This window comes from Narcine bancroftii, unplaced genomic scaffold, assembly GCF_036971445.1.
Source record: "Narcine bancroftii isolate sNarBan1 unplaced genomic scaffold, sNarBan1.hap1 Scaffold_1103, whole genome shotgun sequence".
Lineage (NCBI taxonomy): Eukaryota > Metazoa > Chordata > Chondrichthyes > Torpediniformes > Narcinidae > Narcine > Narcine bancroftii.
Genome location: NW_027211842.1, coordinates 10162 through 33149, shown reverse-complemented (window position 1 = coordinate 33149; position 22988 = coordinate 10162). Strand labels below are relative to the sequence as shown.

Below are 22988 nucleotides of genomic sequence, written 5' to 3'. Positions count from 1 at the left end.
CGTGTCCTGTCAGTCTTTCAGCAAGCGGATATGTCGGGGAGGGACCGCTGCCGACTGGCACATTCCAGGCTGCAGGGGTACATGCTGAGGGATGCACGGAGGCTTGGCGTAGCCAACACGAAGGCACTATGGGGATGGATCATAATCCTTCCATAACTGTGCACTGAGAGGCTGAGACCAAGGGGAACTCCTCCAACAGCAGAGGGGGGCAGTAACCACAGGGTATCAAAGTGGTGGCAATGAAGGTAAACAGAGACGTATGCAGCAATGTGCAGTGAAGGGAATATCTGGATACAACAGGAGGAGGAGAAAAGACTTGGAATGGTCTTCCTCTTTGGAAATAATTTGTAAATAAAGTCAAGTTTGCGGGGTTGGGGGGAGGGGAAGAGAAAAGCCCTACTCAGTCAACTTTGCTTCATGAGATATATTCACCGATCCAGAAAATCTATTCTGCACCCACTCCAAAGTACAAGGTCAAATTTATTACCCTTGGATAGCACAAGTATGACCTTATAAAACAGAGTTCTTGGGGTAAACACACGCAAACACACAACCAAGCCCTCACACCAACAGACAAATGATACATGTGCAGCACGTCCAGAAAAATTACTCGATATTGATGAATAAATAGCAGAGTGGAGGAGTATTTGTACGAGCAGCTCATCAATCGTTCCACGTTCTCCCTGCCTGGAGGGAGAAGCTGTTCCTGGGCCTGGAGGTACCGGCTCTGAAATTCCTGGATCTCTTTCCCGACGGGAATAGCTGGATGATGCTGTTGGCCAGGTGAAGGGGCCCTCGATGATTTTGTCAATGATCATAGTGGATCACATTGATATTTGGGGTGGTGGGGGGCAGGAGGGTGTCCCCAGTGTTGCTCTAGGCCACTTTAGGTCCTGTGGATTGACTTCTGATATTTTGAAAAAAAATATTTATAAATAACATCCTCAAAGAATTCACACAATTAATAATAACACAAATCAAATATAAATACACGTGTCATAGTTAAAAGAAAGAACAAAGAAATCCCCCCCCCTCCCATAAACCATCCCATCTCCCGTCCATCCCCTTGCTAAAAGAAAAAGAAGAAAAATGAGGACAAGGGACCCCAACAGGAGAACCGGTTACTTTAACATTCCTTTTCAAAAACTGAGGCCTTAAGGAGAAAGGGAATGTTAGAACCACCCTTTGTAAATATGGGGTCCATTTTCTTCCACAATATATGGTTGTAGCGGCTTGCTCACCAGGACGAAAGCCAGTACACAAGATGGCTGACGAACGTGGTGACTGCACAGATCCTGCGGGAACCAATCATCTTGGCCCCAGGTGACATCCCGCATGGTGGGAAGCAATGAGCAATGGTGAGAACACCCACCAATCCGAGGCTGGCTCTGCCGTCTCGAAAGACCTGTCATCAGTAGCGGGAGAGTATATAAGCAGAGCTGCCAGTTCAACAAACCAGTCTTCGACTTCGACTTCATGGGTGTGTATCGTTCATTCCACACGTCACGGTGAGTGTGCAGGATATCGGTGCGAAGGAAGAGACTTTCACCATTGACTAACTCAAACCAGCACATCTGGACATTAGCAAACCGGACTCCACTCAGCCCCCACGATCCAGATATAGGCGACCGAAAGCAGCGAATAGCGCTCCAATCACTGGTTCTAGGGAGGTGGGGCATCATGCTAACTGGGATGCCACCCTGTACACAAGATGGCCGGTGAATGTGGCAACTGCACAGAGTCCACGGGGACCAACAACTTTCATCCCAGGGGACAATGCGCACGGCAGGAATTAAGAAGGAAGGGAACACCGACCAATTGGAGGCCGGCATGGATGTGACATCACTCCTGTCGACAGCAGCGGGGAGAGAATAGAAGCAGAGCAACCAGTGTAATAAAGGAGTCTTTGACTTTGATTTCTTGGGTGTGTGTCATCCTTTCCACCCATCACAGTAGCGCGCACGCTCCAATTTCACATCGAATGGTCTTGCTCATCTTACATCAGGAGTCATGTGTACAGTTTCCTTACCTGAAGCGTGATAAGTGCACAAAGATCGTCAGACTTGTTTCTGGGGTGTTTTAAGTGGGTGATAGGAGGAAAGTTTGAATATGGATCTCTTGGTCGTTGGTAAAAAAGGAGATGACCTGACAACATTATGAGAGGACACAGCAGCACGGATCGAGAGAGGATAATGCAAAGGAGCCGAACACCAAGTGTCACAATTTCCCAATAACCGATCGGCTGCTTGGACTTTAAGAAATGTCTTCAATGAAAATGTAATATCCTTGGAATTCTCTACCCTGTTGAAGGTTCATTTGAAATTAGGATCCATGGACATGTGATGAGTTTATTGCCATGCACATTCATAGAGGGATCATATGCATTGAAAAAAGTAGCTGACATTGAATTGGAAGCGGTAATAAATATGAAGGAAAGATTGAGAATAAATAGTCTCCCTTGCAGTTGGGGTACAATGTATTGCTTGAGATCAGAGGAATCCTGGAGCCAGGACAAAGTGATCCTGTGTTTCCCAAGGATTTGATTGAGTTGTTGGAGTAGTAAAAAGTGGAAGGGCCGAAGGGTCTTCTGCTTCTTCGACTGCTTGATTTCTGTCTTCTGATGCTGATTGGGTGCGCCTGTGTATTCGCTCGCTCGCTGATTGGTTGCTTCAGTTGCGCGAGCCAATGGGTTGATTCGGTGAGGCCGCTATTGGATTGGACGCTGAAGTCGGGTTGGATTGATGGGCGGGTTCGCGCCCTGATTGGCTCTTGCTGTAAGGAGGCGGGACATTTGCGGCGGCGTCGTCTGCTCGGCTCTGTCGCGTAGCCGCTGGTCCAACGGGACGAAGTTGGCGGCGGCGCCGGGACCTTCCTCAGCCGCGCGGTTCAGGGAAAGCGGGCGAACCGCAGCCCGCCGGGCCCAACCCGGGATCGACCGGCACCGGCGCGGTGTTTGGGTGGAGCCGAGGCGTCGGTGCGAGGCCTAATGGCGTCGACAGGGCGAGGCCGGAGGACGCTGAGTAACTGGCAGCGGGAAGGGGACGGGGGAGGGGCAAAGAGGAGACTTGCAAGTCTGTTTTCCGCATGCGCGGTGGGTTCGCGACGGATTTCGGTTCGCGCATGTGCGGCTGATACGCATGTCCAAACTGAGGGCCACGAACCGAATCCTTTTTGCAAGCGCAACCTGACGACTCGCGCATGCGCACAGAAATTAAGATGGCTGCCCCCCAGCCGATGGAGCCCAAGACGCTGAGTCGCAAAGTCAATCCGCACATTTTGGGTTTTACGTGTCCTGTGTCTGTTCTCGTTTGTCAAATCATTTGATTTTAATAATAGGCACTAAGACTTCAGGGCTCCTCGCACGGGGGATAAAACTCCGACTTGCGTCCATTGTGGGATCTGACTCCATTACGTTCGCAAGTCGGGGAGGAGCTGTCTTGGTCATTGGGTCGCTTAGGAAGGGAGGGAAAACCAATCCATTTTTCTTTGCTTCCCAATGCTCATAGAATGAGTCTGATTCCATCCGTTGTTCCTGTTGTTGTATCACATTCCTCATAAAGTTAGATGTTATTTTTTAAAGTTGACGAACCATGTGTTTAAAATGCATTGTTTCTCAGTTACTTGTCCGAATGCCTTGAAAAATATAGGGACTTTGGTGTTAACAATACAGAGTAAAGATTTCACCAATCCTTTTGAATTTATGATCTCTGGGATTTCTGGTTATATTTTCTATTTAGGTTGGTGTATCTTGCAGACCTGTTTGGTTGCAGCAAGTAAGAAGGTATCGTCTTGTAGCGTACGCTGCTGCAGTGCTACCAAATAAAGAGATGTCCACCCAAGGTGAGTGTAAAATAAAGACGGGCTTTACTGTTTTAAATTCCCCATGTGTGTTCGCTGGCCCACCCACTTCTGGTGACATATGTCCTGACTTCAAGCAGTGACGTCATTGCGTAGTGGCATCACTCTCTGGCAGGCTGGCCGCTACGCAGAAGTGTAGGTCTCCTCAGCTCATATGTGCTGCTTGGTGCGGGCTCCTTCTCAGCAGTGAAGGGGAGTCCATCCCATCTTGGACTGTCCAAGTGTTCCTGTGATTTGGCCTTTTTTGCTTGCCTGGTTGCTTGACGCGCTACAATCTCAGCGTTTATAAGGGGGAAATTCTTTCAATGTTTCATTCAACTTTATTACAGAATTCTTCCTTGATTATCTGTGTAACATTGAATGTTATGGGTTTTCATGAACTGGGATCATGATTTTACTCATAATTAGGTGAGCCAATGTATGGGACATTTTTTGCTCATGCCCCATGGGAAAATAAAAATGAAGTGACAAAATTAGGAAGGTTTGTTGACTCTTGTTTTTAAGCAGGATGTCAGGGTGATTTTCATCATGCTTGCTGAAATTAAAATGTGATTTGTCAGTTCTAAATGGCAGCTGCCACATTGGCTTTGAAAGGAGAGATGGGAACTGGGTCAGGTCCTTTGTGGTCCCAGTAATGCAATGGAGAAAGATGTCATGGGGCTGAATGTTGTTTAGGGAGGGAGAGGGTATTCATTTTTAGGAAACATATGTGGCCAGCCACCCATCAATATTTTCCTCGAATGGAAACTCCTGCTGGTCGAAGCCATTTCCTACTTTGAACAGGTCCAATGTCATTATCTAAGCACATATTGTTATGAGCCCAAAGGATCCCAAAACCCAGAAGCAATAGACATGCATCAAGACAAGTGGTTTTTAAAACAAGTTATTTTTAATCAACTTTAAACATGAAAATAGAATGAAACTTTAACTTAACTCTATACTTATCTAATCCAAATTAACCCTCTTCTAATTCTTAGTGAACAGGTTTGTAATGTGTATAAATTTAAGAAAACTTCTTTGGTTCACAGTTCAATCTCACTTCTCCTTCTTCCAAGTTCTCTGGATGCAGGCAATTCTTCTGTTGTGCACAGAATTGAACGTGTATAAATTTCACCAGGTTTTGGTCCTCGAAAGGTAAATGTTTACCACTTAGGATGGTTCTTGTAGGGTTTTTAGAGAGAGATTTGTTGTTCCAGGATTTCCACAACTGAGGTACCACATTAGTCACCTCAATGTCTCAGTGATGAAACTTGCCCTGACAGAGTTTTCCAGATAATAACTTCTTTCTTCAAGCTACCACAGAGTTCCATTGCTCTTATTCCAAACAAAAGGTGTTCTTTCTTCTGCTCAAGCTGTTGTAAGATAAACAAAACCCAGGGGTGACTTTCCTGTAAGCATCCTGGCTCCTTTCCAAACAATGGTCATTCATTTTATGACATCAGTTCGATTAACACCTACTTGTGAATGTGAATAACATTCTCCAGAGATCTTCAATATTTCTTCAGTCTTTCAAATAAGATCTATTTTAAAATATGTATGCAACCTACTCTAAATCTTACCAAAATCCCAAGTATTTCCAAATTCTCCAAATATATTTATCCATTACAATATCACATAAAGAGCATTTAAGAGACTCTTAGACAGGCATTCATGGGTGAAAGAAAAACAGGGTTTTAGTAGGTGCACAGAGCGGTATTCACAGACATTTTCTGACACATCGCGGGCTAACAGTGCGGGGTGCCAAAGTACCGCGAGTGGCTCGTACCTTTAACCTGCTTGTCCTGTGCACTAACAAGTTCATTAACAGGCAGGGAACAAAAGGTCTGTGTATGTCTTCAATAAACCAGTCTTGAGATGACTACCTTTCTGTGTGTTTGCCTTTATTTAGTAGAATCTCCCGCAGTAGCCGCGACAGGGTATTTTTATTATATTTTTGTTAGAAATATCTCGATCAGCACAGCGACGTGGGCCAAAGGGCTTGTACCGTGCTGTAATATTCTGTTATTGCTTGACTTTGAATATCTCTTGTAAGCTCTGTGGGACTTCAATAATGTAGCAAATGTGCACAGCAACATTGCAGTCAGGAGTTTGTATCTCCTGGTTGACTTGAGCTTTTCTCATTTTTACACAATGCTTTATAGTTCTGGTCAGTAAGAAAAGAAATATTGTGCATGTTGAATATGTCATTATGATTGAAAGTAACACTGGAAAAGAGTCAGTAACAACAAGGTAATTGGCACCCTGTAGTGGCTGGTGCAGTTTCCTGATGGGCACAAGTTATCCCTCAGTGGCTACAGTGATGTGAAAATGTGGATAAATTATTTTGTATATGATTTATACATGGAAAATTAGTTGTTGTTTGTTCCAATTTCAGATAGATGTGGTTGCAAAGTGGGTAAGGAGAGAAAATAGTTGGGGATCAACAACTGGGGCTTGCATTTGATGCTGTGTAAGTCAAAATGGATACTCAGAATAAGGCTAATCTGATTAGGCAAGCCACTGGCTCTTATACTTCCACCAGAAGTGAATCTAGAATTGAGTTTTGAGTCATTTACGGTGGGTAACTTCAAAGTCTGTTGATTGTAAGACTAAATTAAGAGCCCTTTTGCCCCTGGCTGTGCTGAAAGATTGTTTTGTTTATTAACTAAATCTTTCTGAGAAGGAAAATGGAGTGAATCTGCTTTCCTACTCATTGATGATGAATTTTGCAGTAAGATCTTTCAACTAATTACAGACTCCAAATTCCTCCCCATCCTTCGGCATTTTCTCCTGCAATCTGCATCAGTCACCACCATCCAGGGACATAAACAATCATTCACATTCACCTCCTCCAACCATGTCCATGCCCTCTGTGGCAGGAAACCGAATGCATAGTAAATGACAGATTGGTTGAGCACCTGCACTTTGATCACCATGGAAATCTTGGCTCATGGTCACAAGCCGTTTTAAGTACAATTCCCATCCTGACCTTTGTCTTCTGCTTCCTCCATTGTCAGGGTGAGGTCAAATCCAGAGGAACCATCTCTTATTGCACTTGTGACTTGATGGTATGAATATAGAATTTTGCAAGTTCATGTAACTTGCCCACCACCCCCCGCCCCAACTTCCCAGGTTTTACTCTCCTGCTCATTCATCCAGTTCCCCTTGTATTCTCCATTCCAAACCAGATGACTTATAAATATGGGCAGAGAAATGGCAGATGGAGTTTAATTTGGACAAGTGTCTTGCACTTTGAGAGGACTTGTAGTAGTGTTGCAAAGAGGGATCTTGGGGTCCAAGCACGAGCTCTTTGAAAATGGCAACACAAGTGTAGGGTGTTAAAGAAAGTATTCTTCATTGAGCAGGGCATTAAGTATAAATGTGGTTAGGCCACATTTTGAGTGTTTTCTGCAAATCTAGTTGCTGCATGACAAAAGAAGCTTATCAGGGGGTTACTTGGGTTTGAGCATTGGTTCTGAGGAGAGGTTGGATAAATTTGGATATTTTTCTCTGGAGCATTGGAGGATGAGAGATGACCTGGTTGAAATGTATCCAATTATTTTAGTCCTTGAGAGGGTAGATTTCTTCTTCCCCCACCCCCCCCCCCCCCATGGGAAATGTAAAAATACTATGATGTCTATATTGAACATGAGAGGGGAAAAGGAAAGAAGTGAGGCAGGGTTTCGCACAGTGTGGTGGAGGTCTGGCCCATGCTGCCAGGATAGTGGTGAAATCACCACGATTTAAGAGGGATTTGGTTGGGCACATGAACAAGAGGGAATGGGTGATGTGTATGGACCATGTGCTGACAGATGGGATTAATTTAAATGAGCATCATGGTCACCACAGACATTGTTCACCAAATGGCCTATTCCTGGGCTGCTCTGTTGGGTGATGATTCATCTCTTTTCAAGGATTGTTGCCAATGGGCAGTAAACTTTTCACAGAGGTCTATCTCCAATGAATGTATTTAGAACATTTCCATGAGTTAATTCCCTATAGAAACACCAGTTTATCATTCAAGCTGTGTAGCCACAGCAATAATGCAAAGTTTGAAGGCTTTCATTACTGAATCCATTTTAATCAGCCTTCACCCTGTACAATGTTCAGTTGAGACAAGAAAATCAAAATGCAACATTTAACCTCTAGGAAAGATGAGTAATCCTCTGTACCACAGAATTATTGCTGAAAAAATATTTGGAAAAATTTGTGAATTCAGCTTCCAAAGAGGGGATGAAGAGGATCCACAACAAGATTTAAAAAAATTAAACCCAGAACATTTATTGGAAGATGTTTATCACAATAAACATGTTCAGGTTCAGTAATGATCGATTCTGGAATGGCATGTGGCAGTAATAAAAGGAATGCAGGTTAGATATATTCCAAGGAAAAATAAATGAATGATTTGGATTGTGGTTTAAATGGTTTTGTGGCCAAATTTGCGGAGGTCACCAAGATAGGGGACAGAAGGAAGTGTAGAAACCGTAAAGTTGCAGAACGATATAAAGAGATTAGGAAACTGGGCAAAATGATGGCAGATGAGATTTAACACCGAGAAATGTACAGTTGTACATTTTGGTAGTGGAAATAAACAGGAAGCATACTATTTGGATGGGATGAAAATTCAGACCTTGGATGTGCAAAGGGACCTGGGTGTCCTTGTGCAAGGAAACCTAAAAGTTAATGACCAGGTGAAATTGGTCATGAAGAAAGTGAATGCTATGTTGGCATTCATTTCAAGTGGAATAGTGTACAAGAGTAAAGAGGTGTTGATGAGGCTCTATGGGGCACAGGTGAGACCTCATTTTGAGTGCTGTGTACAGTTTTGGGCCCCCTATCTGAGAAAGGATGTGATGTTGGAGAGGGTGCAAAGGAGAATGACTAGGATGATTCCCAGAATGTAAAAGATAACATACGAGGAGTGTTTGACAGCTCTTGGGTTGTATTCATTGGAGTATCGGAAATTAAAGAAGAAAGCTCATGGAGACATTTTTTATTTTGAAAGATTTAGATAGGGTGGATGCGGGTAAGATGTTTCCCTTGGTGGGTGAATCAAGGACAAGAAAATGAGAGGTTATCCATATAAAACAGAGATTGGGAAGAACTTCCTTAGCCAGAGGGTCATGGATCTGTGGAACCGCTGCCGCATACAGCAGTGGAAGCCTGATCCCTAGGAGTATTCAAACAAGAAATAGACAACTGTATCGTTAGTGAGGGCATGAAGAGATTATGGGGAAAAGGCTGGAAATTGGAAGGAGTGTAGAGTAGCTCTGTGTCGGTTTATGAAGCAGACTCGATGGGCCTGGTGACCTGGTTCTGTTCCTTTGTCTTGGGATCTTGTTCTCATTTGAGTGACATTATCGAAGGCAACAAAAATGGAAACATTCAAGGCAGTTGTTGGAGTAGGTTATTAGTTTGGCATCTCTATGTAAAATTCCAAAACTATCTGTCACTTTGGAGCAGTGCCGGTCCCTCTAACCCCTGAGGAACATAGACTTTCTAATATGTCATGTGTTCTTTCAGCTACAAATGGTTCTCTTATTCAAACATGGCCAGAGGTCACTCGCGTTTCATTTCAGCTTCACATCGTTTTGGGTGGGTTTTCAGTTGTAAATGTGGCAAATGCCATTTTGGGAGTGGATTTCTTGTCACATTTTTGAGTGATGTATTTGAAAAAATGCTGTTGTGTGGACTGCAAGTGAGTTGCATTTGTTGTCCTTCCAATGCCATCTGCTGCCTGACAAGCCTTCAACCTGGCTCCTGCCTTTTCCAAGCCTTGCTCAAGTGTTTCCCTCTTCTTGTGACCCCATCATAACAGTGCACAGACATGCAAAAAGCCACTATATAAAGGCAGGGTCAATGAAATGCAGGCTGATAATACCCCCGGATTTTCTTAAATTTGCAAAATTGGATTGGCAAGAGTTGGCCGAGGTCCACAGATCTGATAGATGCTGGGCTTCACGATTGTATGTGGATCTGAAATAAACTCTAGATTGGTGGCCTTGCAGAGATAATCGTGCCCTGAACAATTCAACCGTGCCTGACTGATACAATATTCCAAATTTACAAGACTTCTCAGCAAACCTCCTCGGCAAATATGCATTTGCCAAAATAGATGTAGTACGTGCTTACTATTAGAATGCATTTGAGTCTTTGGATATCACGAAGACAGCAGTGATGCTCCCGTTCGGCATGTGTGAGTTTCTGAGAATACCATTCGGTCTATGGAATGCAGCTCAGACATTCCAGTGGTTCATGGACCACGAACTCACCGGCCTTAGGTTTGTTTGGTGCTTGTGTTGAGCGAGGAGATTCTGGTTGTAAGTGTGGATGAAGAGGAGTACAAGAGCCACCTTATCTCATTGTTTCCGAGGCTTGAGGAATGTGGCATCGTGATCAATCCCAGGAAAGTGTTTCTGGTGCTTCTGATCTTGTATTTTTGGGAACGAGGAATTTTTATTGCTGTTTCCTGGTGAATGCCACAGCATCTCTATTACCTCTTGCTGAATGACTCAAAGGATCTGATGTCTGCTTCAAAAAGACCTTAACTTTGTGTATGCTCTTCATGATGTGAACACTGTTCTTACAAATGTCACTAAGCTTGTACATCAAGGGTCCAAGGCCTTGAACTCTTACCACAGATGCATCTGTCAGTGCTGTGGGAGCAGTGTTCGAACAACGAGTCTGTGGGCAATTGGAACTTCTGGCATTTTTTTTTCAGCCAAGCATTCACCGGTTCAGGCAAAGTATAGTACATTTGGGCAAGAACTCTTAGCTATCTATCTCGCAGTGAAACATTTCATCTTTAAAAAAATATTTTTAATTTTGTATACAGTTCAATATAATAATAGAATCGTATTCAAATGATACTTTAAATGATCAAAATAGAATAAAAAATAAATGGTTGAACTGTACATAAAAGTGAGAAGAGAGAAATAGTAGAAAAGAAAAAAATACAGATCTAGGTGCAAAGCTCCTGTGATAACTATTCCCTCCCAAAAGGAAAGGCAGGATATCAATAAAATAGTAGAATTAAACCAACATGATAAGGTTCAACCATTAAGATTAAAGAAAAGTGGTGGTGGGTTGGAGAAGTGAAAACATTAGATATCCAAACACATATCTAAATATGGTTTGCATATTTTGATGTATATATCATAACCATTTCTAATATAAAACATCAATTTTGATAAGGGAATACAATTTTGCATTTCCCCACAATCAATTTTAAGATGGGATTCAGATTTCCATGGAATTGCTTTTCAACTCCTGGCCACTGCCAAAGTGACTTTAAAAAATACTTAATTGATTTTTTGAGAACTTGAATTAGGCTTCTAAATCATTTACATTTCCCAAAAGTAAAAGCTCAGGTGTTAATGGGAAACATGTTTATAATTTGTTCCAAACACTTACTCACATCTTTCCAAAATGATGTCACCTTGAGACATGACCAGAGAGAATCTATATACGTACCAATTTCTGTGCCATATCCAAAACATAAATTTGAAAAATTTGGAATAAATTAATTGATGTGGTATTAAGTATAATTGATGAATAAGTTTATAATTAACTTATCTATCGAAAACATTAATTACTGTCCCAACAAATGTCAGACCAGCAAAATGGGTCAATTTCAGTTGTCAAATCCAATTCCCATGTTTCTTTTGATTTATTCTTGTCTGGGTTTGGAGATTCCTCTTGAAGTAGAAGATACAATTTGGAAATGTTTCTTTGTAATTCCCTCATGAATCCCAATCTCCAATCCAATATTTCATCTTTTTATTGGAAGGTCATCCTTTGACCATTTATACAGACCACCAGCCTCTTATGCATACTGTAAGTACAAGCACACATCTCTACTTGCCCAGAGAGATTCTGCACTTGGACTTCATCCTCCAATTTTCATTGGACACACAGCACATCTGAGGAAAGGCAAAGGATGTGGCTGGAGCCCTATCCAGGCATGACATTACATAAAATTACTGCCATCGATTTTTCTGTCATGGATCATGCACGGCATACTGATCGCGATTTGATACGGTGTAACCAGGTCAACTCTGGTCTCCATCTTCAAGATGTGACCCTGGATGAATTGGGTGAAGAATTGGTCTGTGATTTTTTTCCCCCAACAGGAAGGACTATGCCGTTTGTGTGGGCGGCTATGAGGCAGGAAATTTTCTCTTCACAATCTATCTCTTTCAGGTAGAACAGCATCAATCAAACTGGTTAAGGGACATCTTACCTGGCTTTGTGTTAAACAGAATGTTGGATTATGGGCAAGGACTCGCTTGCTGAGTCAACACCCGAAAGTCACCAGGCACATGAAATTCAAGCTGGGGGATTTTGTTGTTGTGGATTCCCATTTCCAGCACGTGCACCTTGTGGCTTGGCAGGTCCACTTCCACCATCTCGACAATGTACTTATCTGCTTATGTGTGAGGACAGGACAGCCAGGTGGAAGGATGAAATTCCTATCATCGGCATCTCTGTAGAACAATTGCTTGAGCTTTTGTGGAGCATTGGATTCGATCTTTTGGTGTTCAGGGCCCAATTATAATAGATCGAGAGTCTCAGTTCGAGTCAGCATTGGTCCGAGCTTTCACAGATCCTCTGGGCACTACCGGAATTACGGCTAAGTATTTCAGGCCAACAGCTTCTTTGAGCATTTCCATCGTGGGGTGGGGGAGGGGGAGCTCCACATTTTTCCCACTGTTCAAAAAGTATGGGCGGGGTTGAAGGTCAATTGGGAGGCACAGGTTTGTGGGCCTAAAGGGTCTGTTACTGTGCTGTAACTAATCTTAAAGTATCGCATTGACTCTGATATGTCACTAATGTAAATCTTGGTAGTAATGGTGTGTATGATTCAGCTTTGTCTTGATCTCTGCGGCTATTGGCCTCGTCTCTTATGTGGAACCCTATAACTTGGGTGTTTTGGAATTACTTAGTTGTGAGCAGTATATCTGAATGAATAGCTTCACTAATTACTCACCATGTTCATGTTTAAAGTCCATCTATCCTTGTCTGCCAGGTCTGGACTGGAAAATTGCAAATGTTACTCCACTCTTGAAGAAGGAAGAGAGGCAAAAGACTAAATTTTAGACCATGTCTTCACATTAAAAAAATAATTATTAGGAAAATTATGTTATCTTTTCCAAACAAATACAAGCTTTCATTTTGCCAATGATTCATATTTAAATCCACATAATTTTTCCACGTAATCGCAATACATTTCCCAACCAATGCTAATGCAAACCGAATAAATTCAATTTGAGATTTATCCATTCTTAAACCCATTGTTAAAGTTGTAATATACCCCATTTAAAAAAAGCAGTGGATCTAACATTAAAGAAGTCTCAAATAAATCCACCAGAAACTCATTAATTTTTTTCTCCTAAAAGACTTACTTTATCACACAACCAGACTGAATTGAAAAAAAAAGTATCAATTTGAGTCCCACAATGAAAACATAAATCTGAATGACTAAATCCATATCTTTTTAACTTTTCCGGCGTTTAATAAAATTGATGTTGAAAATTATATTTCACCAAATTTAGTCACACTATCTTCACACATAGTTGTCCATCCTTCTTCGGATAATTTTAAGGATAAATCATTGATTTATCTAAATCCAGTTTAGCCATTTTCTCTTCCAACAAAGAATACATTTTTGAAATAAATCGCTTTCTGCCACATTTACAATTAAATTTTTTAATTTAGTTAACTTGGGCATCTTCAATTCCTGCCCAAAATTTTCACGACTGGAGCACGTACTTTAAAATATGCAAACAAAGAATTTAAAGGTACCTCAATTTTTTCCCCAAGCCTATCAATGTGTGTGACATTCCATTGGAATTGCGTATTGGCTTCCATTGCACAACCCATTATGGGTGCAGATTTTTTAAGGTCCCATGACTTGCTAGTAGACGTGAGGTGGAGGAAATTGGTTCATGCTACCACTTTTCAAACATACCCACTGGTCTGCAGCAAAGGGAGAGTTTCCATCTCGGGGTCCAGACCCTGCACAAAGATGCCTACGCTGCCCTGCTTAATGAATTTCCCGGTATTATCTCTCCGAAATTCAATACCTCCAAAACAGTATATCGAGGGCCATTGCCAACATCTCACATTCTTTAGCCGTCATTTATGGCCATTGGAGATGAAATATCGTGCATTGTATCTTGCCACACGGCACTTCCAATTTGTTTTGGAGGGTCGGCACTTCACTGTGTTCACAGACCACCAGCCACTCATTTTTGCCTTCAGCAAAATAACAGATCCACGGTCAGCAAGACAGCGGGTGTTTTAGTTTCTGTTGACGGTTCTGGGGGTGGGGGGATGTAGCAGTTGTCTTGTGGGTCGAGTGGACAAGGTTCTTTGGCAGATGCGTGAAGTCATAAGACAGACAGCTGGGAACTCATTCATTTAATTGACTGCCCACACGTGGTGCTGTCTGCTGAGCAATGGCACATTGATCTGTGGATTCTCCTGCCGAAAGGCATGGGACACTCTCAGGGCTTAATTTAAATCTGTGGTCCTGTGGATTGGCAGCAAACTCATGGAGCCCGGGACATGCAGTAAATTAAAGAAGGCTGTAAAGTCTGAATAAAGCAGTCTTGTGTTGACTAGCCTGGTGTGTGTGTGTGTGTGTGTGTGTGTGTGTGTGTGTGTGTGTGTGTGTGTGTGTTTTGCTTTAGTAGCTCTATCGAAGTAGCCGCTACATACATAAATATTTGGAGTCATTATTGCACTTATAGGATACTTTTCATCCATCTCAGAGCCTGTGGGAAGAAGCTATTCCCCAGCCTGGCAGTCCTGATTTTGATGATGGACGTGGTTAAAGATGCTGTGCACTGCACGGAAATGGTCTTTTTACTGTTCCTTGAGCCCTATTTGAACAACACTCCCAGTAAATGTCATCTACAGAAGGAAGGGACATCCCAGTGATCCTCACAACTCTTTGCATCATTCCTGACTGATGCTTTACAGCAACTAGACCATCCAAAAGTGTAGCCAGACAGGAGACTCAACTGCGCTCCTGTAAAATCTCAGGATGAGAGGCGTTGGCCTTGACCTCCTCAGCCTCCTTGGGAAGTGTAGGCCCTTCCTGACCAATAAGGAGGAGTGATTGTTTTGTGTATTAATACGTGTGCTGTATGGATGGGAATTTTATGTGATTGTATTGTTTATTCTTGCTCTTTAACAATCTTTAGTGGATAGAAGTAGTCATTGTACTTTAGGATGTACAATCATGTACAGATTGTCCTTAAATAGCCATTTGGCCCAGATGTCTATTCAGTCCAAGAATACTTTCCATCACAGGCAGATTTTGAACAATAACCCCATTCATTCTGCAACAACTGCCACTTAATTTTGCCAGTTGTTCAATGGTAAACTATATGGGGAAAACACCACTGTCAACTCTTCTACCTTAAAGGAGTAAATATATTCAAATGGGCAGTAGATCAAGAGATGGAAACAGTGAAATCAGACAGAGGTGAGTGGCTGCTTAAATTAGAAACATTCGTGTTCATGCTATAGAGTTTAAGGCTGCCCAGGAGGAATATAATGTGTTTTCTTTAAGATTGTTTGCCCTCACCCTGGTGAGGGATGGGGCTAACAGACATGTTGCGGGAAGGGTTCGAGAATTAATATGGTGGGTCACAGGAAGCTCAAGTTTAGATCCACAGAGCCCAGGTGTTTAGCAGAATGGCCACCCAGTCTGTATTTGGTTTTGCTGATATCGAGGTCAACTGAGTCATCCAAATGTAGGAGATTAGGATGGATGGGGTTCATGTGAAACTCTGCCTCAACTGGAAGGTCTGATTGTGGCCCTGGATGGAGGTGAGAGGAGATGTAGGGACAAGTTTGGCAATTTCTGCAGTTCCAATGGGGAGTGCATGAGATGGTGGTGGTTGGAGAGGGTAGTGCCGTCGAGGGAGTCACAGAAAGATGTGCCCCTGTGAAAAGAGGATATGAGTGGAGTGGGTTAGATGTTGCAGGTTAGAGGATGGTGCTGAAGTTGGAAGTTTCCAACGATAACGTGTCAGATGTGGCAGCTGATGGTTGGTAAGTGAGAAACCTGTGGGATTCTGTCCTTGTTGTGCTGGAGAGGAGGTGTGGTAAGGGCAGAAAGAGAATTGGAGATATGGGTGCAGGCTTTTACAATGACAATATGGGGGAATCTGCATTTATTGAAGAAATAAGACATTTTGGGTGTTCTGGAGCAGAAGACCTCATCTTGGGACTGTTAAAGGCCAGGGGACCCCAAAACCTAGCAGCAATAGAAAATCACCAAGACAAATGGATACTTAAGCAAAAGTAATTTTTAATTTTCTTTAAACAAAAAAACAATCAACCTTTAACTTATCACTATTAATGTAACTGCCTAACATTAACCCCTCCTAATTCTGAACGCAGGTGTATTTAAAGTGTGTAAAGTTCTTTGACACTCCTACAAGTTCACCGGTATCTATTAATTCTTATACTGTGCACAGAATTCAACATTTATGACTTTTCACCAAGATCTGGTGCTTAAAAGTAAATGGTTACCCTCCAGGAAGGCTCTTGTTGGTTTCAGAGAGGGATTTCTTGCTTATTGGACACACAAAACTGATTCCCTCTGATCAGCCACTTTGGTGTCTTGCCAAAGAAACTTGCCCCCCATCAGGGTTTTCCAAATGATAACCTCTTCTGCAGGTCACCATTGAGTTCCTTTTGTTTCCCTTATTTCAAGTGAAACACCATTTCTATCCAGCCATTTCCTCTTGTATGTAGAACAAGGTTTTTCAACAGGCTGAACTGAGAACTCACAACCCATCTTCAAAATGGGGTTTCAACAAGATGCCAGCTTGCCATCTCACTCTCTCTCTCTTTTAGAAAAAAACCTATTTGGTGTCTCCTCTCTGCTTGCAAAAGCAAATGACCTTAGAACAGAAAATTTCTGAGTCCATGTATTTGTTGCTTTAAAAACAATAATTCATTTACACCTGCTTTTGAAATTATTTAGCAAAACACACAGTCATGCTCTCCTGCACCCCCCCCCCCACTACCCCAAACCCTGGGCCAAGTCACTGAGGGTCTGTGGATTCTCTTTCAATGCTCACAGACCAATCTAAGTCATTGGCAATGTGAGCTCCAATTTTGATATTCTGACACGATTAGGAACCCATTAGGACCCACTCTTATCCCAGGTCTGATACCTGACACCCTTTTAGCCAATTTCCAACCAGTATTTAGCAATCCACAGTGTAGTGTAGGTTCCTTGACTTCTTTGTCCAGAAGCCCACAGCCTCAAGTTACCAACAGCCTGTCACCTATGTTGGTCCTTCAGTTGCAGAACCCCTCACTGGTCTGCTTCCATGGTCACTGACCCGTGTATTGAATCCTCTGCTTCTCAAATGTTGATGGGGTGTGGTCTTCATGTTTTCTTGTGCCCTGTGCTAGTCCTCTACTTCCCCAAAGTTCGCGGTGGCAAGGAAATCTAACACACCTAATTAAAAAATTTACATCTTAGAGGAGAATCTCACATGTGTGGAGGGATGGAAAGGGCATTATTACAAATTGAAGCCTAATATTTGAATATTCATGTGCCAAATTTGCAAAAGCATAGAGTATATATTTCTTAAGCTCTATGTAATTTTTTCTAAAGGAAGACAATTTTGAAATTTTGCATGTCATCTTGGCATCCCTAAAAATTTATCTGATTTCCGAGTAAGTTCAATACATTTCCACATCCCTGCTAATGCTAATTTAACAAATTTCAATTGATATATTACTAGTTTTAATTTGGGCCTTATTCCCTCAATATTACTAATAAAAATAATGTTGGATTTTGCAGATAAACAACTGTAACTTGTTCCAAAAAATTTGTAATTCTCACCAAAAAGATCTTGCATTAGGACAAAGCTAAGTTGAATGCAAGAAAGTTGCTACATCTTCACCACACTTCAAACATCGATCTGATAATTCTGATTTTATTCTATTCAATTTCTCTGGTGTAAGAAGTAACTGTAGAAGAAAAACGAGTTGTGAATTCCTTCCTCACTGCTGCAGTGTGGAACTCTGGTCAATAGTTCCAGACTGCTGAGTTGAAGTGAATTAATACAACTCCCCTGGATCAAGTGATCTCTGTTGCCAAATCAGCTTCCTGTCGAGCTTTTCAAATCCAACTGCCTGAGTCAACTGACTCCAGATGCAGCTTTCAGATAAATCCTTGCTGACATTTGCTACATTACTAATGTAAAAACAATTATGCTGAACTAATTTGTGTCAAACATTGAGAAACTTATATGGATCTGCCCATATTTGCCAATCAACTACAATATTCAGATCCATTTCCCACATTTGTCTATACTTATGAACTCCTCATTTAAAAGTTCCTACTTGTAATCAAGAGGACATCATAGAAGTAAACTTTTTAACAATTCCTCTTTATAAGGAATTTCTATTTCAATACAACATGGTTGGTCCCAACTTATCCTTCAAATATGCTCTAAGTTGGAAATAGCAAAAATGATTGCAATGAGTTATACGATATTTATTTCTCAGTTGCTCAAATAACATTAATTGACTCCTTTCATAACAATCTTCAACATTTATAATCCTCTTACGAAACCAGCTGTCCAGAAATTGATGATCCTTTGAAAAAGATACGAGGATTTTGAATCAAAGCCATTCTGGGTGATGTACATCCACTTACACCAATTTCATCATTTATTTTAATCCATATATTAATCAAATGTTTCAACAATGGTGTATCTTTTTCAATTCCCACTTGTATATAAATTCTTCTGCCTTTCTCTCTCCTATTTTATACATTTTAAAGGCAATTTTTCCCTTTCACAAAAAGAAGCAAGAAATCTCATTTGAGCTGCTCGATAACAATGTTTAAAATGAGGAAGCTGCAATCCTCTGAATGCAGAATTTGTTTTGGGTCACATGTAACATGGGATTCAATCAGAAATGGGTTCACGTGACGTAAACTCATGATGCAGACTTTTTTCTGAAAATGGAATACAAGAGGAGGGTTGTCTAGGTCTTTCACAGGATATAGATCACAAGATAAAGGGGAAAAGTAGGCATATTGAGTCTGCTCCACCATTCTTCCACTCACCCCCACTCCCCAGCTCTCTCCCCATTACCTTTGGTTCCTTGACTAATCAACTACCTGTCAATCTCTGCTTTAAATACACCCAATGACCTCAGTTCCACAGATTCACAACCAAATGACAAAATCAATTTTGCCACATCTGTTTTAAATTGACACCCTTTTATCCTGAAATTATTCTCTCCTGTCCTAGAATCTCCTACCATGGGAAACATCTTTGCCATATGTACTCTGTCCAGGCCTTCCAGCATTTGAAATGCCTCTGAGGTCCCCCTTATCCTTCTGTATTCCAACTAGTACAGTCGAAGAGTCGACAATTTTTCCTCATACACTCACCCTTTCATTCCTGATATCATTCCAGTAAATCATCTCTGACCTTCTCCAACACCAACACATCTTTTCTCAAATACGACACCCAAAACTCTAAACCTGATTGAATGGAAAGGGAATTCTCCAACAACACATAAACAACAGTGAAATGATATTATGTCTTGTTGATATTTACAAAAATTATTGAAGAGTCAATTCACAGTGATTTACAATAAATTCTGGCCTATAATTCTAGCCCATTAATGGACTACTATCATAACCTAAAGAATGAGGGTTGTTCTGAAGCTTGGTTCTGTGTTATGAGACCAGAGGATCCCAAAACCCATCAGCAATAGATATTCACCAAGACAAATGGTTAATTAAACAAAAGCTGATTTTAATTATCTTTAAACATGAAAACAGATAACACTTTAACTTATCACTATTTTACTATTTTAACTTACTTTATCTAACTTACCCCCCTTCTAATTCTAAGTGGACGTGTGTGTAATGTGTGTGTAAGTTCAGAAAAGTTCTTTGGTTCACAGTCCAATCTCACTTCTCATTCCTCCAAGTCCACTGTTTGCAGGCCATTCTTATACTGTGCACAGAATTTAACATTTATCAAGTTCACCAGATTTTGGTGCTCAAAATGTGAATGATTACCACTCAGGAAGTTTTTTGTTGGTTTTCAGAGAGAGGTGTGTTGTTCAGGGAAGCTTTAGTGATTTTGTGACTCAACGTACCAGCATCTGAAGTCCGCTATCTCTTCAGAAAAGCTCTGATAGCTTTAGCATGGAGCAAAGCTGAACCAGGACTTTGCAGGTATTTAAGGGAGTGTGTGGGCAGGGTTTGTTCTGGACCAACAATCTCACCAAATGTCTCTGCTTGAAATCAAGATTCAAACCATTTTGAGGAATACAACAGGAATTGTTCAACAAGAGCCTGGTGTTCCCTGAGGAGTTTTCTTTCAATAGTGGAAATGATTTTTTTTAAAGCCCGTTAATCTTCCTGATACAGATCTTTGTATTTAATTTTCAGGTGGCTCTCTGTTGTTAACTTGGAGGCCTTTAATGGGGTGACTGGGTGGAATCTTTGCTTTAACCAAGCAGTTCGCTTGCAATTTTCCAGCTGTAGGATGCGGTGCAGTTGGTTGCAAGTTTAGCAAGTGGGATTTTGATGTGAAACTGCAAGTCACAGCACCATTTTTGTTTTTGAAAATGTCAATGTGAAAATTTTACCTTTGGTCTCCTTGGTTTGCTTAAGTTTACAGAGGAGACGTTGGGTCAAGCTGAGAAGATAGAGTTGGATGCCCATTTGGTGAATCGGCTGGGCAAAGCATAAAGCACAAAATGAGGGTCTGAAAAATTAATGAAGGAGACTGAAGTGCCATTGAACCAAACCCAGGTAAAGAATTTAATTTTGTGCTGTGTACTTAAGAGACCAAACGATTTGGGATTTTAGTGGTGACCTATTTAAATGAACAAAATCTGATTAGAATAGAAGTTTATGGAATGTTTGGAAGTTGTCACAAAAAAATGGAGATATAAATTAGATGTTGTAATTGAGATAAATGAACAATACAATGAGCCTGGTGTCACAGTATCTGCCTCCCTCTACCGTACATCACCATTAAACCTTCTCCCCAATATGAACCTGATGTCACAGTATAGGTGAGAATTTATTGTACATCACTGTTAAACCTTTTCACGACAGTGAATCCGGTGTCAGAAGTATCTGTCAAAGTTAACTGTACATCACCTTCAGCATTCTTCCCACTCTGAACCCGGTTTCACAGTATCTGCCACAGTTTATTGTACATCACTTTAAAACCTTCTCAGTATTGTAAACCTGGTATCACAGTACCTGCCACAGTTCATTGAACCTGACTGTTAAACCTTCTCACGAATCTGAATCCTGTCTCATAGTTTCTGTCTCTGTCTATTGGACATCAACGTTAAACTTTCTCCCCCCTGTGAACCTGGTGTAATAGTATTTGCCTCAGTCTACTGTCCATCACCGTTTTACATTCTCCCCACTGTAAACCTGGTGTCACAGCATCTACCTCAGTCTCCCATACATCACCCTTAAATCTCCTCCCTACTGTGAACCTGGTGTAAATGTATCTGCAATAGTGTTATATGCATCACTTTTAAACATTCTTCCCACTGTGAACCTGGTTTCACAATATCTGCCACAGTTTATCGTACATCACTTTTAAACCTTCTCAGTACTGTAAACCGGGTGTTACAGTACCTGCCACAGTTCATTGAACCTGACTGTTAAACCTTCTCACTAATGTAAAACAGTGTCAAATTATCCTTGTCACACCTCCATACATCACCGTTAAAACTTCAACCCACTGTGAACCCGTTGTCCACAGTATCTACCACAGTTTATCGTACATCACTGACACAACTCCCCACTGTGAACACAGTGTCACAGTATATGCCTCTGTCTACCGAACATCACCATTAAACCTTCTCTCAACTGAGAAACTGGTGTCACCCGATCTGCCACAATTTATCCTCCATCAATGTTAAACATTCTCCCCACTTTGAACGCAGTGTCACAGTATCTGCCTCAGTCTCCCGTACAGGACACTTAAACCTTCTCCCCACTGTGAACCTGGAGTCACAATATCCGCCTCAATAGACCTTACATCACCCATAGACTTTCTCCCCAATGTGAACCTAATGTAACAGTATCTGCCTCAGTCTCCCATATATCACCATTAAACATACTCTCCACTGTGATCCTGTATATGCCAGAGTTTTTTTATACATCACTGTTAAACCTTCTCACTGCTCTGAACCCGGTGTCACAGTTTCTGTCCCAGTCTACTGTACATCAGCATTAAACGTTCTCCACACTGTGAACTCGGTGTCACATTATATGCCACAGTTTATTGTACATCTCGTTAAACATTCTCCTCACTGTTAACCTGGTGTCACAGCATCTACCTCAGTCTCCCATACATCACCCTTAAATCTCCTCCCTACTGTGAACCTGGTGTAAATGTATCTGCAATAGTGTTATATGCATCACTTTTAAACATTCTTCCCACTGTGAACCTGGTTTCACAATATCTGCCACAGTTTATCGTACATCACTTTTAAACCTTCTCAGTACTGTAAACCGGGTGTTACAGTACCTGCCACAGTTCATTGAACCTGACTGTTAAACCTTCTCACTAATGTAAAACAGTGTCAAATTATCCTTGTCACACCTCCATACATCACCGTTAAAACTTCAACCCACTGTGAACCCGTTGTCCACAGTATCTACCACAGTTTATCGTACATCACTGACACAACTCCCCACTGTGAACACAGTGTCACAGTATATGCCTCTGTCTACCGAACATCACCATTAAACCTTCTCTCAACTGAGAAACTGGTGTCACCCGATCTGCCACAATTTATCCTCCATCAATGTTAAACATTCTCCCCACTTTGAACGCAGTGTCACAGTATCTGCCTCAGTCTCCCGTACAGGACACTTAAACCTTCTCCCCACTGTGAACCTGGAGTCACAATATCCGCCTCAATAGACCTTACATCACCCATAGACTTTCTCCCCAATGTGAACCTAATGTAACAGTATCTGCCTCAGTCTCCCATATATCACCATTAAACATACTCTCCACTGTGATCCTGTATATGCCAGAGTTTTTTTATACATCACTGTTAAACCTTCTCACTGCTCTGAACCCGGTGTCACAGTTTCTGTCCCA

The 22988-nt window shown here is 41.6% G+C and overlaps 1 protein-coding gene across 1 annotated transcript; it reads right to left on the bottom strand.

The window, feature by feature from the left end:
• Nucleotides 1–515: 515 nt before the first annotated feature.
• On the bottom strand, nt 516–3166 carry LOC138750258 (uncharacterized). Its single transcript, XM_069912373.1, has 2 exons — nt 1242–3166; nt 516–907 (listed from the first exon to the last, which is right to left on the bottom strand). The coding sequence occupies exons 1-2, from the start codon at nt 1830–1832 to the stop codon at nt 887–889; spliced, it is 612 nt and encodes a 203-aa protein (XP_069768474.1). The 5' UTR covers nt 1833–3166; the 3' UTR covers nt 516–886.
• Between the last annotated feature and the right edge of the window lie 19822 nt (nt 3167–22988).

Excerpts from the sequence above, each read along its gene's own strand:
- LOC138750258 (XM_069912373.1), bottom strand. The coding sequence starts at position 1,832 with ATGCCGGCCTCCAATTGGTCGGTGTTCCCTTCCTTCTTAATTCCTGCC. Across the intron at positions 908-1,241 it reads GTGTACTGGCTTTCGTCCTG|AAGTCAATCCACAGGACCTA; the intron begins GTGAGCAAGCCG and ends TCAAAATATCAG.